The following is a 17,007-nucleotide window of genomic DNA, read 5'->3' on the forward strand; positions in this document are numbered from 1 at the left end:
TAGAGTAGCCTTTACAGGTAGAGTAGCCTTTACAGGTAGGGTAGCCTTTACAGGTAGAGTAGCCTGTAATGGTAGGGTAGCCTGTAATATCTAGAATATAGAAGAGAAGCTGATCCCCTGTAATTTTCTGGAGGAGCTGACTAATGGAAATTCAGAGGGTCACTTAAATCAATGGACAGGTTAGATACTATGTTTACTTGACACAGAGCATTTTCTTATCTCGGTAGTAGTTTACTACATCAGTGAACTGTTATTAGCTGTGAAACTCAGTAAAGTATTCAGTTCCTGAGCTAATCTTGTTTGATGTTTGATTTGCACGGTGGATAGCGTCTGCTCTGGAATCCGCTTGTCAATGCAGCGACTTGAAGTGGAAAGGGTGATTAGTGTAAAAGTTGTCAATGTGCTTTCTCACAATGACTAAACATTATCAACCGACGTGATCCTAAACATTATCAACCGACATGATCCTAAACATTATCAACCGACATTATCCTAAACATTATCAACCGACATGATCCTAAACATTATCAACCGACATGACCCTAAACATTATCAACCGACATGACCCTAAACATTATCAACCAACGTGATCCTAAACATTATCAACTGACATGATCCTAAACATTATCAACCGACATGACCCTAAACATTATCAACCGACATGATCCTAAACATTATCAACCGACATGACCCTAAACATTATCAACAGACATGATCCTTAACATGATCAACCCATACTGATTGTCACGGTTTCGGCCGAGGCTGCTCCTCCTCCTGGTTCGGGCAGGCTTCGGCGGTCGTCGTCTCCGGAGTACTAGCTGCCACCGATCTATGTTTCATGTTCGTTTGGTTTGGTCTTGATGTTGTACACCTGTGTCTAGTTAGTCCTCGTTAGTGTTCTATTTAGTTCTCGTTGTGTGTGTCTGTGTTTGTGTGTGATTGTTTCGCTGTCGTGTTTGTGCGCTACTGTTGCCTTGTGCATTTCGTATTTTCCTCCTCTGTGTTAGGAGGTTATTTACGCACTGTTTTGTGCGCCTTTTGGTTTTCGCCTGTGTGCGGACTTTCTCGCCTCCGGGCGTTTGACTCGTTATTTTGAGTGTGCTTTTCACTAAAGTCTATTGGACTTATTTTTCTGCGTCCTGCATCTGATTCCTGCACCACACCCACCTACAGCACCCACTGACAGAATCACACACCATAATGGAATCAGCAGGATCGGCCGTGACACCTGTGTCGCTCGAGGAGCATATCCATTGGCAAGATGGCCAGATAAGACAACTGGAGACCGCTCTACAGGACGTGATCAACACCCTGCACCGATGGGAAGCCAGCAGGGTATCCACACCTCCACCTACCCTGCCCATCCCATCGGCCGGTCCACCAGTCCCAGGTCCGGAACCCAGGAGGATTCGGCTCTCGCTCCCGAGGGCGTATGACGGAACAGCTGCCGGGTGTCAGGGGTTCCTCCTGCAGGTGGAGCTCTACCTGGCCACTGTACACCCGGTGCCCTCGGGACACGAGAGCGTTTCCGCCCTCATCTCCTGTCTCTCGGGAAAGGCGTTGGAGTGGGCTAACGCTGAGTGTAGGAAGATGGACGCCAACACCATCTCCTACGCCGAGTTCTCCCGCCGCTTCAAGGCCGTGTTTGACCATCCACCTGAGGGCAAAGCGGCGGGGGAGCGACTAGTCCACTTGAGACAGGGGAGGAGGAGCGCACAAGCGTTTGCTTTAGAGTACCGGACTCTAGCGGCGGATGCAGGGTGGAATGAACAGGCTCTCATCGACCATTTTCGGTGTAGCCTCCGGGAGGACGTTCAACGAGAGTTGGCCTGCAGGGATACCCATCTGACTTTCAACCAGTTGGTTGATATGTCCATCCGTTTAGACACCCTGCTGGCCACCCGTGGACGTCCCGAGGGGGACGCCCTCCAGCACCTCCGAGCCGAGCCCTATGGAGCTCGGGGGTGCCGGCGCTAGAGAACGGAGGAGGAGGAGCCCGAGGGGGCCTGTCTCCTGCACCAAGTGCGGTCGTGGAGGGCACACTGCGGCCAGGTGCTGGGGAGGGTTCTCCGGGGGAGAAGACAACAGGCCACGCACTGGGGGGGCCTCCCAGGTGAGTAGAAGCCCCACTTACCCAGAGCTTTCTGTTGCGCACTTTTGTATACCTGTTGGTTTTCCACAGGTTGCACCTCATTCCCAGCATAAGGCGCTAGTAGATTCAGGCGCAGCTGGGAATTTTGTTGATCGAAAGTTTTGTTTAGAGTTAGGGATCCCTCTCCTACCTGTTGACAAACCTTTTCCCGTTCATGCCTTAGATAGCCGCCCGTTGGGGTCGGGGTTGATCAGGGAGGTCACAGCGCCACTTAGGATGTGTGCGCAGGGGGGTCATGAAGAGACTATACAGCTGTATCTGATCGACTCTCCTGCGTACCCAGTGGTGCTGGGAATTCCCTGGTTAAGCACCCATAACCCTGCTATTTCGTGGCAACAGAGGGCTCTCGATGGGTGGTCTGCTCAGTGTGAGGGGCGATGTCTGGGTGTTTCCGTGGGGGCGACTTCGGTGGAAAGTCCAAACCAAGTGCCCGCACTGCACATTCCGCCTGAATATGGGGATTTAGCTCTTGTGTTTAGCAAAACTAGGGCGACGCAGTTGCCTCCCCCATAGACAGGGGATTGTGCGATTGATCTCCAGGCAGGAGCAGCGCTCCCACGGAGCCATGTGTATCCTTTGTCTCAAGAGGAGAGAAAAGCTATGGAGACTTACATAGCCGAATCTTTGAGACAGGGATACATTCGGACTTCCACTTCCCCCGCCTCTTCGAGTTTCTTTTTGTGAAAAAGAAAGATGGAGGGTTGCGCCCGTGCATTGATTACCGTGGTCTCAATCAGATTACTGTGAAATACAGTTATCCACTCCCTCTGATTGCGACCATGACGGAGTCATTGCATGGGGCGCGGGTTTTTCACAAAATTGGATCTCAGGAGCGCGTATAACTTGGTGCGCATTAGGGAGGGCGATGAATGGAAAACAGCGTTTAGTACCACGTCAGGTCATTTCGAATATCTTGTCATGCCATATGGGTTGATGAATGCTCCATCAGTCTTTCAATCCTTCGTAGATGACATTTTCCGGGATATGCAGGGACAAGGGGTGGTCGTGTACATTGATGATATTCTGGTGTACTCGTCTACCCGAGCCGAGCATGTAACCCTGGTGCGACGTGTATTGAGGAGGCTGTTGGAGCACGACCTATATGTCAAGGCAGAGAAATGTCTGTTTTTCCAGGAGTCGGTCTCCTTTTTGGGTTATCGGTTGTCCGCGTCAGGGGTGAGAATGGAGGTGGATCGTGTGTCCGCTGTGCGTAATTGGCAAACTCCAATCACTGTAAAAGAGGTGCAGCAGTTCTTGGGCTTTGCGAATTACTACCGGAGGTTTATCCGGGGTTTTGGACAGGTGGCAGCTCCCATCACGTCCCTTCTGAAAGGGGGTCCGGTGCGCCTGCAGTGGTCAGCTGATGCGGACAGGGCCTTTGGGAGACTGAAGGACCTGTTTACGTCGGCTCCAGTGCTGGCACATCCGGATCCCACAATTCCCTTTCAGGTTGAGGTGGACGCGTCTGAGGCTGGTATAGGGGCCGTGCTCTCTCAACGGTCCGGCTCGCCACCTAAACTCCGCCCCTGTGCTTTTTACTCCAAAAAGCTCAGCCCGGCGGAGCGTAACTATGACGTTGGGGACAGGGAGCTGTTAGCTGTAGTTCAGGCCCTTAAGGTGTGGAGACATTGGCTTGAGGGGGCTCAACACCCTTTCCTCATTTTGACTGACCATCGGAACCTGGAGTACATCCGGGCAGCGAGGAGACTGAACCCTCGCCAGGCTCGATGGAGTATGTTTCTCACCAGGTTCGTATTTAAAATCACGTACATCCCTGGGTCCCAGAATGGCAAGGCAGATGCACTGTCCCGGCGGTATGACACGGAGGAGAGGTCCGTTGAGCCTACTCCCATACTACCGGAGTCTTGCCTTGTGGCACCGGTGGTGTGGGAGGTCGATGCCGAGATCGAGCGAGCGTTGCGTACCGACCCCAGCCCTCCACAATGTCCTGAGGGTCGGAAGTACGTTCCGCTCGAGATTCGGGATCGACTCATCTACTGGGCTCACACGTCACCCTCCTCTGGACATCCGGGTATTGGCCGGACAGTGCATTGCCTTAGCACTAAATACTGGTGGCCTACTTTGGCTAGGGATGTGAGGGTTTACGTCTCCTCCTGCTCGGTGTGCGCCCAGTGTAAGGCGCCCCGACATCTGCCCAGGGGTAAGTTACAGCCCCTACCCGTTCCACAACGACCATGGTCCCACCTCTCGGTGGATTTTGTAACAGACCTTCCCCTCTCTCAGGGGAATACCACCATCCTGGTCGTTGTGGACCGGTTCTCTAAGGCCTGTCGTCTTCTCCCTATGTCGGGTCTTCCTACTGCCCTACAGACCGCTGAGGCCCTATTTACCCACGTCTTCCGGCATTACGGGGTCCCCGAGGATATAGTGTCTGATCGAGGCCCCCAGTTTACCTCCCGTGTGTGGAGAGCGTTTATGGAGCGTTTGGGGGTCTCGGTTAGCCTTACCTCGGGGTACCACCCGGAGAGTAACGGGCAGGTAGAACGTGTCAACCAGGATGTGGGTAGGTTTCTGAGGTCGTATTGCCAGGACCGGCCTGAGGAGTGGGCGCGTTACATTCCCTGGGCCGAGATGGCCCAGAACTCTCTCCGCCACTCCTCTACTAACCTAACCCCTTTCCAATGTGTATTAGGTTACCAGCCGGTTCTGGCACCGTGGCAGCAGAGCCAGATCGAGGCCCCTGCGGTGGATGATTGGATGAGGCGCTCGGAAGAGACGTGGAACGCTGCCCACGTCCACCTGCAGCGGGCCGTCCCTCGTCACAAGGCGGCGCCGATCTCCACCGCAGTGAGGGGCCGGTGTACGCACCCGGAGATCGAGTCTGGCTCTCTACCAGAAACCTACCCCTCCGCCTGCCCTGCCGGAAGCTGGGTCGGCGGTTTGTGGGGCCCTTTAAAGTCCTGAGAAGATTGAACGAGGTGTGTTATAGGTTACATCTACCTGTTGAATATAAGAATATTAACCCCTCGTTCCATGTGTCTCTTCTCAGGCCGGTGGTAGCTGGTCCACTCCAGGACAATGAGATAGGAGAGACTCCTCCGCCCCCATTGGACATCGAGGGGGCTCCGGCGTACACCGTTCGGTCCATCTTGGACTCCAGACGCCGGATGGGGGGTCTCCAGTATCTCGTGGAGTGGGAGGGGTACGGCCCGGAGGAGCGGTGCTGGGTGCCGCGGAGGGACATCCTAGACCCATCTCTCCTGTCGGAGTTCCACCGGGACCATCCCGCGCGCCCTGCTCCGCGTCTTCCTGGTCGTCCCCGAGGCCGGGGTCGGCGCACGGCTGGAGCCGCGCGTCAAGGGGGGGGTACTGTCACGGTTTCGGCCGAGGCTGCTCCTCCTCCTGGTTCGGGCAGGCTTCGGCGGTCGTCGTCTCCGGAGTACTAGCTGCCACCGATCTATGTTTCATGTTCGTTTGGTTTGGTCTTGATGTTGTACACCTGTGTCTAGTTAGTCCTCGTTAGTGTTCTATTTAGTTCTCGTTGTGTGTGTCTGTGTTTGTGTGTGATTGTTTCGCTGTCGTGTTTGTGCGCTACTGTTGCCTTGTGCATTTCGTATTTTCCTCCTCTGTGTTAGGAGGTTATTTACGCACTGTTTTGTGCGCCTTTTGGTTTTCGCCTGTGTGCGGACTTTCTCGCCTCCGGGCGTTTGACTCGTGAATTTGAGTGTGCTTTTCACTAAAGTCTATTGGACTTATTTTTCTGCGTCCTGCATCTGATTCCTGCACCACACCCACCTACAGCACCCACTGACACTGATAAAGAGGACCTGAGTCTAAAAACACACTGGCCTATTGCCTAGCATAATGTGCTTTAATTTAACTACCTTTTCTATTCCCTGAAATATTCAATCATCTTATAATGATTTTGTGATTTAATGATTTAATGATAGTATTATGTTGCAGGAATAGAAGAGAGAGCTGTCTGAGTTGTGGTTGTGTTATGGAGTGGGGGAGAGGAGATATATATATATATATATAGAGAGAGAGAGAGAGAGAGAGAGAGAGAGAGAGAGAGAGGGCCGTGGGGTGAGACAGGGATGCAGCTTACGCCCAACCCTCTTCAACATATATATCAAAGAATTGGCGAGGGCACTAGAACAGTCTGCAGCACCCGGCCTCACACTTCCAGAATCTGAAGTCAAATGTCTACTATTTGCTGATGATCTGTTGCTTCTGTCACCAACCAAGGAGGGCCGACAACAGCACCTAGATCTTCTGCACAGATTCTGTCCGACTTGGGCCCTGACAGTAAATCTCAATTAGACAAAAATAATGGTGTTCCAAAAAAGGTCCAGTTGTGAGGACCACAAGTACAAATTCCATCTAGACGCCGTTGCCCTAGAGCACACAAAAAACTATACATACCTCGGCCTAAACATCAGCGCCACAGGTAACTTCCACAAAGCTGTGAACGATCTGAGAGACAAGGCAAGAAGGGCCTTCTACGCCATCAATATGCCATCAAATGGAACATAAAATTCGACATACCAATTAGGATCTGGCTAAAAATACTTGAATCAGTTCTAGAACCCATTGCCCTTTATGGTTCTGAGGTCTGGGGTCCGCTCACCAACCAAGAATTCACAAAATGGGACAAACACCAAATTGAGACTCTGCATGCAGAATTCTGCAAAAACATCCTCTGTGTACAACGTAAAACACAAAATAATGCATGCAGAGCAGAATTAGGCCGATACCCTATCAAAATCCAGAAAAGAGCTGTTAAAATTCTACAACCACCTAAAAGAAAGCGAGTCCCAAACCTTCCATAACGAAGCCATCACCTACAGAGAGATGAACTTGGAGAAGAGTCCCCTAAGCAAGCTGGTGCTGGGGCTCTGTTCACAAACACAAACAGACCCCACACAGCCCCAGGACAACAACACAATTAGACCCAACCAAATCATGAGAAAACAAAAATATAATTACTTGACACATTGGAAAGAATTAACAAAACAACAGAGCAAACTAGAATGCTATTTGGCACTAAACAGAGAGTACACAGTGGCAGAATTCCTGACCACTGTGACTACATTTGTACATTTGTAGCACACTGTATGCAAATGTAGCATACAGTGTGCTACATTTGCACACACTGTATATATATTTTATGTTGTATTTCTGACTTTATGTTTTTTTTTACCCCATATGTAACTCTGTGTTGTTTTTATTGCACTACTTTGCTTTATCTTGGCCAGGTCGCAGTTGTAAATGAGAACCTGTTCTCAACTGGCTTACCTGGTTAAATAAAGGTGAAATAAAAAAATAAAAATAAAAAACCCAAACTTAAGGAAATCTTTGACTATGTACAGACTCAGTGAGCATAGCCCTGCTATTGAGAAAGGTCGCTGTAGGCAGACCTGGCTCTCAAGAGAAGACCGGCTATGTGCACACTGCCCACAAAATGAGGTGGAAACTGAGCTGCACTTCCTAACCTCCTGCCAAATGTATGACCATATTAGATAAACATATTTCCCTCAGATTACACAGATCCACAAAGAATTTGAAAACAAATCCAATTTGGATAAACTCCCATATCTATTGGGTGAAATACCACAGTGTGCCATCATAGCAGCAAGATCTGTGACCTGTTACCACAAGAAAAAGGCAACCAGTGAAGAACAAACACCATTGTAAATACAACCCATATTTATGTTGATTTATTTTCCTTTTTGTACTTTAACTATTTGCACATCATTATAACACTGTATATATATACATAATATGACATTTGAAATGTCTTATTTCCTTTGGAACTTTTATGAGTGTAATGTTTACTGTTAATATTTATTGTTTGTTTCACTTTGGTTTATTATCTATTTCACTTGCTTTGGCAATGTTAACATATGTTTCCCAATGCCAATAAAGAGAGAGAGAGAGAGAGAGAGAGAGAGAGAGAGAGAGAGAGAGAGAGAGAGAGAGAGAGAGAGAGAGAGAGAGAGAGAGAGAGAGAGAGAGAGAGACAGAATGAGAGGGAGAGAGAGAGAGAAAGAGACAGAATGAGAGGGAGAGAGAGAGAAAGAGACAGAATGAGAGGGAGAGAGAGAGAGAAAGAGACAGAAGTGGGGAGAGGAAAGAGGGAGAGGGAGGAGAGGAGAGAGGGAGGAGAGGAGAGAGGGAGGAGAGGAGAGGAGAGAGGGAGGAGAGGAAAGAGGGAGAGGAGGAGAGGAGAGAGGGAGGAGAGGAGAGAGGGAGGAGAGGAGAGGAGAGAGGGAGGAGAGGAGAGAGGAAAGAGGGAGAGGAGGAGAGGAGAGAGGAGAGGAGAGAGGGAGGAGAGGAGAGAGGGAGGAGAGGAGGGAGGAGAGGAGAGAGGGAGGAGAGGAGAGGAGGGAGGAGAGGAGAGAGGGAGGAGAGGAGAGAGGGAGTTTGTGACTGTGGCCCCAAGCTTTCTGACTGTTGGAACCCCTGACAACGTTAACATAGTGAACAAAAAGTCCGGGACACTCAAATTAGTATGATATGTTATGTTTGGTTTGGTTACATAAGACAGAAGGTTACTTAAGGTGAAAACAAAAGGAGGGTGGATGGTCGGGATGGATGGGTAGGAATATAACATGAACGTCTAGCAACCCAAAGGAGGGTGGATGGGTAGGAATATAACATGAACGTCTAGCAACCCAAAGGAGGGTGGATGGAATATAACATGAACGTCTAGCAACCCAAAGGAGGGTGGATAGGTAGGAATATAACATGAACGTCTAGCAACCCAAAGGAGGGTGGATGGGTAGGAATATAACATGAACGTCTAGCAACCCAAAGGAGGGTGGATCGGTAGGAATATAACATGAACGTCTAGCAACCCAAAGGAGGGTGGATGGAATATAACATGAACGTCTAGCAACCCAAAGGAGGGTGGATAGGTAGGAATATAACATGAACGTCTAGCAACCCAAAGGAGGGTGGATAGGTAGGAATATAACATGAACGTCTAGCAACCCAAAGGAGGGTGGATGGGTAGGAATATAACATGAACGTCTAGCAACCCAAAGGAGGGTGGATCGGTAGGAATATAACATGAACGTCTAGCAACCCAAAGGAGGGTGGATAGGTAGGAATATAACATGAACGTCTAGCAACCCAAAGGAGGGTGGATAGGTAGGAATATAACATGAACGTCTAGCAACCCAAAGGAGGGTGGATGGGTAGGAATATAACATGAACGTCTAGCAACCCAAAGGAGGGTGGATGGGTAGGAATATAACATGAACGTCTAGCAACCCAAAGGAGGGTGGATGGGTAGGAATATAACATGAACGTCTAGCAACCCAAAGGAGGGTGGATCGGTAGGAATATAACATGAACGTCTAGCAACCCAAAGGAGGGTGGATAGGTAGGAATATAACATGAACGTCTAGCAACCCAAAGGAGGGTGGATGGGTAGGAATATAACATGAACGTCTAGCAACCCAAAGGAGGGTGGATGGGTAGGAATATAACATGAACGTCTAGCAACCCAAAGGAGGGTGGATGGGTAGGAATATAACATGAACGTCTAGCAACCCAAAGGAGGGTGGATGGAATATAACATGAACGTCTAGCAACCCAAAGGAGGGTGGATGGGTAGGAATATAACATGAACGTCTAGCAACCCAAAGGAGGGTGGATAGGTAGGAATATAACATGAACGTCTAGCAACCCAAAGATTGCGTGTTTGAATCTCATCACGGACAACTTTAGCATTTTAGCAACTTTTCTACTTACTATTTTGTAGCTACTTTGCAACTGTTTAGCATGTTAGATAACCCTTCCCCTAACCCTTTAAAGGTGCACTATGCAGAAATCGCTCTGCCATTTCATGGTTGCTAAAATTCTGATAGTTTGCCTAATTTCAGTTTATGTGACAAAACAAGCAAGTATAGTGTAGAAAATCATTGTACCATCTAAACCGCTGTGAAATGTATTTTCCATAACCAAAAATATCGTATTTTCAGCTGGTGTACAAAACCTAAAGTAAACTTAAGAACAGGAAGCATAGATATAGCGCACATAGAACAGACTTGCTTTCAATGGCAATGACAGATCTATAACTCACATTTCTATGTGAATTTGGTCGGGTCACCCAAAAAGTTACATATTGCAGCTTTAACTTAACTCCCAACCCTAACCTTAACCCTTACCCCTAGCCTAGCTAACATTAGCCACCTAGCTTACGTTAGCGTTAGCCACTTAGCCACCTAGCTAACTTTAGCCACAAGAAATTGGAATTCGTAACATATACGTTTTGCAAATTCGTAACATATCATCAAATCAAATGTATTTATAAAGCTCTTTTTACATTAGCAGATTGTACAAAGCCCAGCCTAAAACCCCAAACAGCAAGCAAATGCAGATGTAGAAGCACGATGGCTAGGAAAAACTCCCTAGAAAGGCAGGAACCTAGGAAGAAACCTAGAGAGGAACCAGGCTCTGAGGGGTGGCCAGTCCTCTTCTGGCTGTGCCAGGTAGAGATTATAAGAGTACATGGCAATTAAGGCCAGATTGTTCTTCAAGATCGTCAAACATTCATAGATGACCAGCAGGGTCAAATAATAATCACAGTGGCTGTAGAGGGTGCAACAGGTCAGCACCTCAGGAGTAAATGTGGGATCGTTCGTAACATAGCATACGAAATGGATGATGGACATCCACAAATAAATAGATACGAAACGTAACATATCATACTAATTGGAGTTTACTATGTTACGTCTACCCCTGGACATCTGACAGTTATCAGGTCCTCTGGGACTGGCCCATTATGAAGAGGGGAGAGGAGAGGAGAGGAGAGGAGAGGAGAGGAGAGGAGAGGAGAGGAGGGGAGGGGAGGGGAGGGGAGGGGAGGGGAGAGGAGAGGAGAGGAGAGGAGAGGAGAGGAGAGGAGAGGAGGAGGAGAGGAGAGGGAGAGGAGAGGAGAGGAGAGGAGAGGAGAGGGAGAGGAGAGGAGAGGAGAGGAGGGGAGGGAGGGAGAGGAGAGGAGAGGAGGGGAAGAGAGGAGAGGAGAGGAGAGGAGAGGAGAGGAGAGGAGAGGAGAGGAGAGGAGAGGAGAGGAGAGGAGAGGAGAGGAGAGGAGAGCTAGAGATCAAGTTAGGACAAACAGACATGATGAATCCATCCATTTAACCCCCCCATTGGAAAAATGGTTTGTTTGAACATTTTAAATTGGATTTCGTGTATGTGTGTGTACTAGTTTAGAATCCTTTGATGTCATCATACACTATATATTCAAAAGTATGTGGACACCCTTTCAAATTAGTGGATTCGACTATTTCAGCCACACCCATTGTAATCCCCATAGACAAACATTGGCAGTAGAATGGCCTTACTGGAGAGCTCAATGACTTTCAACATGGCAAGTCAGTTCGTAAATTTCTGCCCCTGCTAGAGCTGCCCCGGTCAACTGTAAGTTCTGTTATTGTGAAGTGGAAACGTCTAGGAGCAACAACGGCTCAGCCGCAAAGTGGTAGGCCACACAAATTCACAGAACGGGACCGCCAAGTGCTGAAGCTCGTCGCGCATACAAATCGTCTGTCCTTGGTTGCAACACTCACTACCGAGTTCCAAACTGTCTCTTGAAGCAACGTCAGCACAAAAACTGTTCATCTGGAGCTTCATGAAATGTGTTTCCATGGCCGAGCAGCCTAAGATCACCATGCGCAATGCCAAGCATCAGCTGGAGTGGTGTAAAGCTCGCCGCCATTGGACTCTGGAGCAGTGGAATCGCGTTCTCTGGAGTGATGAATCACGCTTCATCATCTGGCAGTCCAACAGACTAATTTGGGTTTGGTGGATGCCAGAAGAACGCTACCTGCCCCAATGCATAATGCCAACTGTAAAGTTTGGTGGAGGAGGAATAATAGTCTGGGGCTGTTTTTCATGGTTCGGGCTAGGCCCCTTAGTTTTAGTGAAGGGAAATCTTAACGCTACACCATACTATGAGATTCTAGACAATTCTGTGCTTCCAACTTTGTGGCAACAGTTTTGGGAAGGCCAGTTCCTGTTTTAGCATGCCAATGCCCCCACGCACAAAGCGAGGTCCATACAGAAATGGTTTGTCGAGATCGGTGTGGAAGAACTTGACTGGCCTGCACAGAGCCCTGACCTCAACCCCATAGAACACCTTTGGGATGAACTGGAACGCCGACTGCGAGCCAGGCCTAATCGCCCAACATCAGTGCCCGACCTCAATAATGCTTGTGGCTGAATGGAAGCAAGTCCCCGCAGCAATGTTCCAACATCTAGTGGAAAGCCTTCCCAGAAGAGTGGAGGCTGTTATAGCAGCAAAGGGGGGACCAACTCAATATTAATGTCCATGATTTTGGAATGAGATGTTCGACGAGCGGGTGTCCACATACTTTTGATCACGTAGTGAATTTGGAGGACAGATTTTTTTACAATTCGAAATCTACTTCATTCCTATGCAATATGAAACTGATGTAGGTCGGACAACATGATTGTTTTCTGATATTTCCTGACAACAATGGGGTTAATTTTAATAGTCCTAACAGAAATAACTTGATGATACGCCATGATCCAGTGAGAGAACACTACCAACTACCAGAGGGTAGTCAACTATATGAAGAGGAATGGCAGGTACATGTCGGTGCAAACCAGCAGTGGGGGAATCACTGAAGCTTTTCAAACAGTGATACAGTGAATCACTGGCTGCAAAGACAACACTATAATCAATGGGCAGTAGAATGGCCGTACTGGATTGGCAGTATTACTATGAGAGCAGCCAACAGAACAGCAATGGGTGATGCAGAAACCACAGTATGCATTACAAACAATGTATTAATAATACATAGGCTAACAGACAATATGATAATAACTTTGGAGAAACATAAATCATTCCTGCAGCCTCTTTTACCTTGAGGTACTCGTTTTCAGAACGAAGATCTTCTATTTCCCGTAATAAATCCTCCTCGATTATCTCCTTGCTGCATTCCAGTTTTATAAATGGTGCGCTTGTTGACGCTTTCTCCTGTTCACTCCCCTCTCCTCCGTGACCGTGAGCACCTTCTCCTGGAGCCTGAGACATGCCGCCTTTCCCATCAGCCGCCGGGCTACCCTCCGCGGTGCGGAATGAACCAGCAACACTACCCGCAGTAGCCCCTACCGCTCCGGCCGCGTCTGGCACTAATGCTGCCGACTGCAGAGGATAATCCACCTGATTCCTGTTGCTGGCCCCGGAGCCAGAGCCTCCCGACTCCCCATCGCTGCTTTCGGCCGCGGCCAGGCGCTGTTCGTCGGATAGGGGTTCGGAGGGACAGTCGGAGAGATCGGAGCTACTGTCGGTCTGACTGACCCTGCTGCCGTGGGGGGTAGCACCGGTTGGGACGCGGATTGGGGAGCCAAGGCTGAGCGGGCCGCGGTGAGACGCGGTCAGAGCTGCTATTTTACTCTTCTTGGCTTTGAGGGCGAGGTGTGGACTGTTGCTGTTGTCCGGGAGCGGTTTGCTGGAGCTTGCAGTGGTCGGTTTAGGTTCCAGCGCCGCATGTTGAATGACCTTAACGGTCTTTTTCGTGACTGTCGAAGACTTGGTGCTGTGACTTTTCACCGCGGCTGGTTTGTTGTCCTTCGCTCCGGTTGCGGTGCGCCTGGAGATGCGGCTTTGATTGGATGATAAGGCCACTGGGGAAGATGAGTGCTGCTGCTTGGTCAGTTTGGGAGATTTTGGTACGATAGCCGCTGGTTTGGTCGAGGAGCGGACATCCTTCAGGAACGGCCTGGCCGGAGACGGTGCTCGGTTTAACCGTTTCTTCTCCAACTGGTGGTTTGGCGGTTTGGTGGGTTCGCTGGTTCCAGAGCCATTGGCGCGCTCCATAGTACAACACTCAGACGACACCGGTGGAGAAGATGTGGAGGAGGGGAGGGGGTTGATGGATCAACAAATGATCAGTCCACGACACACATAAATAATACCTTTGACAGGCGACAGCAGCGGAAACACAGTCCTGTCTCCCGGCTGTTTTTCTCATCACTCCCGGGTTGGGGATGCGCACCCCGGACCTTTGGGCTATTCGCAGTTTTATTCCATTCCGTCTGTTTAGATAGATATCATCGGCTACATTCACCAGGTTGTCATTGTACTCCCCTCTACGGTACCAGCAGTCCGGTGGCTCCGCTCCGTCTCCTTGAAAGAATCGCTGAAATAAACGAGATTATCGTAGCCTAAAGAAACCGATGCGAGACAGATGGCATCTGCAGTGTAGTTTATTGTAAGGTTTGGATATAAATTAATCCAGCCGTATTCTTATTCCCTGATATGATTCCTACATTCCTCTCGTCCTCCCTCTCTCTCTCTCTCTCTCTCTCTGGGCCCCCGTCTGTCCGTGTGTCTGCGGCTCTCCGTCTTTTGCCCTTTCCCACTCCTTCCGTCGCTGCGGTCTGTTTGACTAGATGGTATACAGCTTTTGTCGGATTTGACTTTTCGTGGCAGGTTAGAATTCACGCAGCAGGTTAGGATAATTAACGTAGCAGGTTAGGAGAATTAGGTTAAGGGTATAAAAAGGGTTTTGGGGATAGCTAAAAATGCAACAACAAAAAAACACATTTGCGGTGCGTTTGAATTTCACAAAAACTGTATCCCTTCTAACCATGACCTTGCGGTCTCGAGCCTGGTTGACGCCTGCCGTGGTTCCTAACCGGGGCGCATGCGCTTTGTTTCTCACAAACACCGAACACACCCCTGAGTAGATGGTAACGTAACAACATACAATTAACAAAAATATAAACCCAACATGTAAAGTGTTGGTCCTATGTTTCATGAACTGAAATAAAAGATCCCTTGGCCCAGCGCACAATTAGCCCTTGGCCCAGCGTATTCTCTGGCAACAGCTCTGGTGGACATTCCTGCAGTCAGCATGCCAATTGCACGATCCCTGAAAACATGAGACATCTGTGGCATTGTGCTGTGTGACAAAACTGCAGATTTTAGAGTGGCCTTTATTGTCCCCAGCACAAGGTGCACCTGTGTAATGATCATGCTGTTTAATCAGCTTATTGATATGCCACACCTGTCAGGTGGATGGATGTTCACTAACAGGGTTGTAAACAAATTTGTGAACAAAATTGGAGAGAAATAAGCTTTTTGTGCGTATGGAACATTTCTGGGATCTTTTATTTCAGCTCATGAAACATGGGACCAAAACTTTACATGTATATTTTTGTTCAGTGTATTTAAAAGAAAAATACAAGAAAGAAATCGTCTTTGACAGTAGTTGGTAATAAATATATCTCTTTATTTTCACTTCATTAGTTAAAGAACACCACAAGTTATAAATACCATAAATCCACTTAAAAACATGCCAACAGTTTTTATCTTCCAAATAACTAATTGTTTAATATAAAGCAGGGATTGGTATTTATAACTGTCAGTGAATTCAGAAAGTAAACTGAAAAAGGGCATCTATTTTCAGTGACTTCTGGGTAGTCTGAAAAGGAGAAGATATTTATCTTAAGCGTTTTTACATGTTTGGATTTTTAATTAATATCACTTCCTGAATTGACTGACTTCAATTCGTATTGACGCCAATCCTGATCCAAAGTACAGTCCTCCATCTTTAAAGCATGTACTGTATGTTAGTGACTGCATGGTAAAGAGGATATGTCATCTGACACAGGACAGTATAGTAAGGCTTGTCTGTAGGACAGAGATCATGGTTAATGCCATGTTTATTGTTAACTGGGGTTAGTGTTTAATATCTGATCTCAATGAATCAACCTTATAATCTTTTAAATTGATTGATACTTGATCTGTTAACTTCCCATTCTAACAATCTAAAACATGTAACCAGGAGTGGTAAGTCACCACTGTCATATTACAAGGAATTCTGTTCATTTTCCCAATTCCACCCCTGCATGTAACCATTACCATATGCACCCCAAAACTAAGCATTGAAACACTTCCAAGTAAAAACCACAAAAGCCTTGCTTGCATGAACTCTAAAGACTTGAATCTGGTCCTAGAAGGGACCCCAATAATCAAGGTCCTAGAAGGGACCCCAATAATCAAGCAGTAAAAATAAAAACAATAACAGAACAGCGCTGGTTAAATGAGAGTTATTTATGAAGTAGGGACCCCTAGACACTAATCTAAAAAGGTCCATTTTTGTGTATCCCCCCAATGGCTAAAGGATTAGGACAGGTCAGCTGACGTGTCAGGGCATTAGTGTATTTGACTTAGTAGTACTGACTAGCCAATCAGCAGTGACCAGTGCCTTGGGGGTTACAGTTTACTGGACAGGTATCAGGATCAGGTATATCACTGGACAAAATCTTTAGGTGAATAAATTAGCCAATCAATGATAAATAATATAACTGGCAGACAAAGTTGGTTGTTATATCAAGCACCTATTATTCTCCAGGGGTGTATGTTTAGGATTCTGCGTCTTATTACGTGAAGCCTGTTAGATATTAATATATGAAGTAAGCTATCTTAACATTGCATATTGACCTAAACCATTATGTGCACATTGATAAAAACAACATCTACATGTTTTTTCAGACAGATGTGGACATAATTCCATGGAATCCCAATTTAAGCAAAGACCAATTTCAGTGACACTCTTCTTGACTCGAAACAATCCAACATTTCTATCTCCAACATTTATTTCAGTTGGTTGATAGGCCTCAGATTGTTTACAATTCAAACATTACTAAGGCACAATGACAACCAGCTATCTGTGTAAGACGTACTCTAACTGGTCCAAAACATCATTCTAAACACATACAGTGGAAAAGTATTCAGACCCCTTGACTTTTTACACATTTTGTTACGTTACAGCCTTATTCTAAAATAGATTAAATTAATTTTCCCCCCCTCATCAATCTACACACAATACCCAATAATGACAAAG

At 47.6% G+C, this 17,007-nt stretch overlaps 1 protein-coding gene across 1 annotated transcript in view; it reads right to left on the bottom strand.

The window, feature by feature from the left end:
• The window catches only part of LOC121534513 (microtubule cross-linking factor 1-like), a 179,070-nt gene extending 164,568 nt beyond the window's left edge, over positions 1-14,502 (bottom strand). Inside the window, exon 1 of the mRNA XM_045206049.1 lies at positions 13,017-14,502. Within this exon, the coding sequence (XP_045061984.1) occupies positions 13,017-13,973 (957 nt within the window). The 5' untranslated portion in view covers positions 13,974-14,502. The remainder of the gene's footprint in view (positions 1-13,016) is intronic.
• Between the last annotated feature and the right edge of the window lie 2,505 nt (positions 14,503-17,007).

Source organism: Coregonus clupeaformis, chromosome 21 (assembly GCF_020615455.1).
Source record: "Coregonus clupeaformis isolate EN_2021a chromosome 21, ASM2061545v1, whole genome shotgun sequence".
Lineage (NCBI taxonomy): Eukaryota > Metazoa > Chordata > Actinopteri > Salmoniformes > Salmonidae > Coregonus > Coregonus clupeaformis.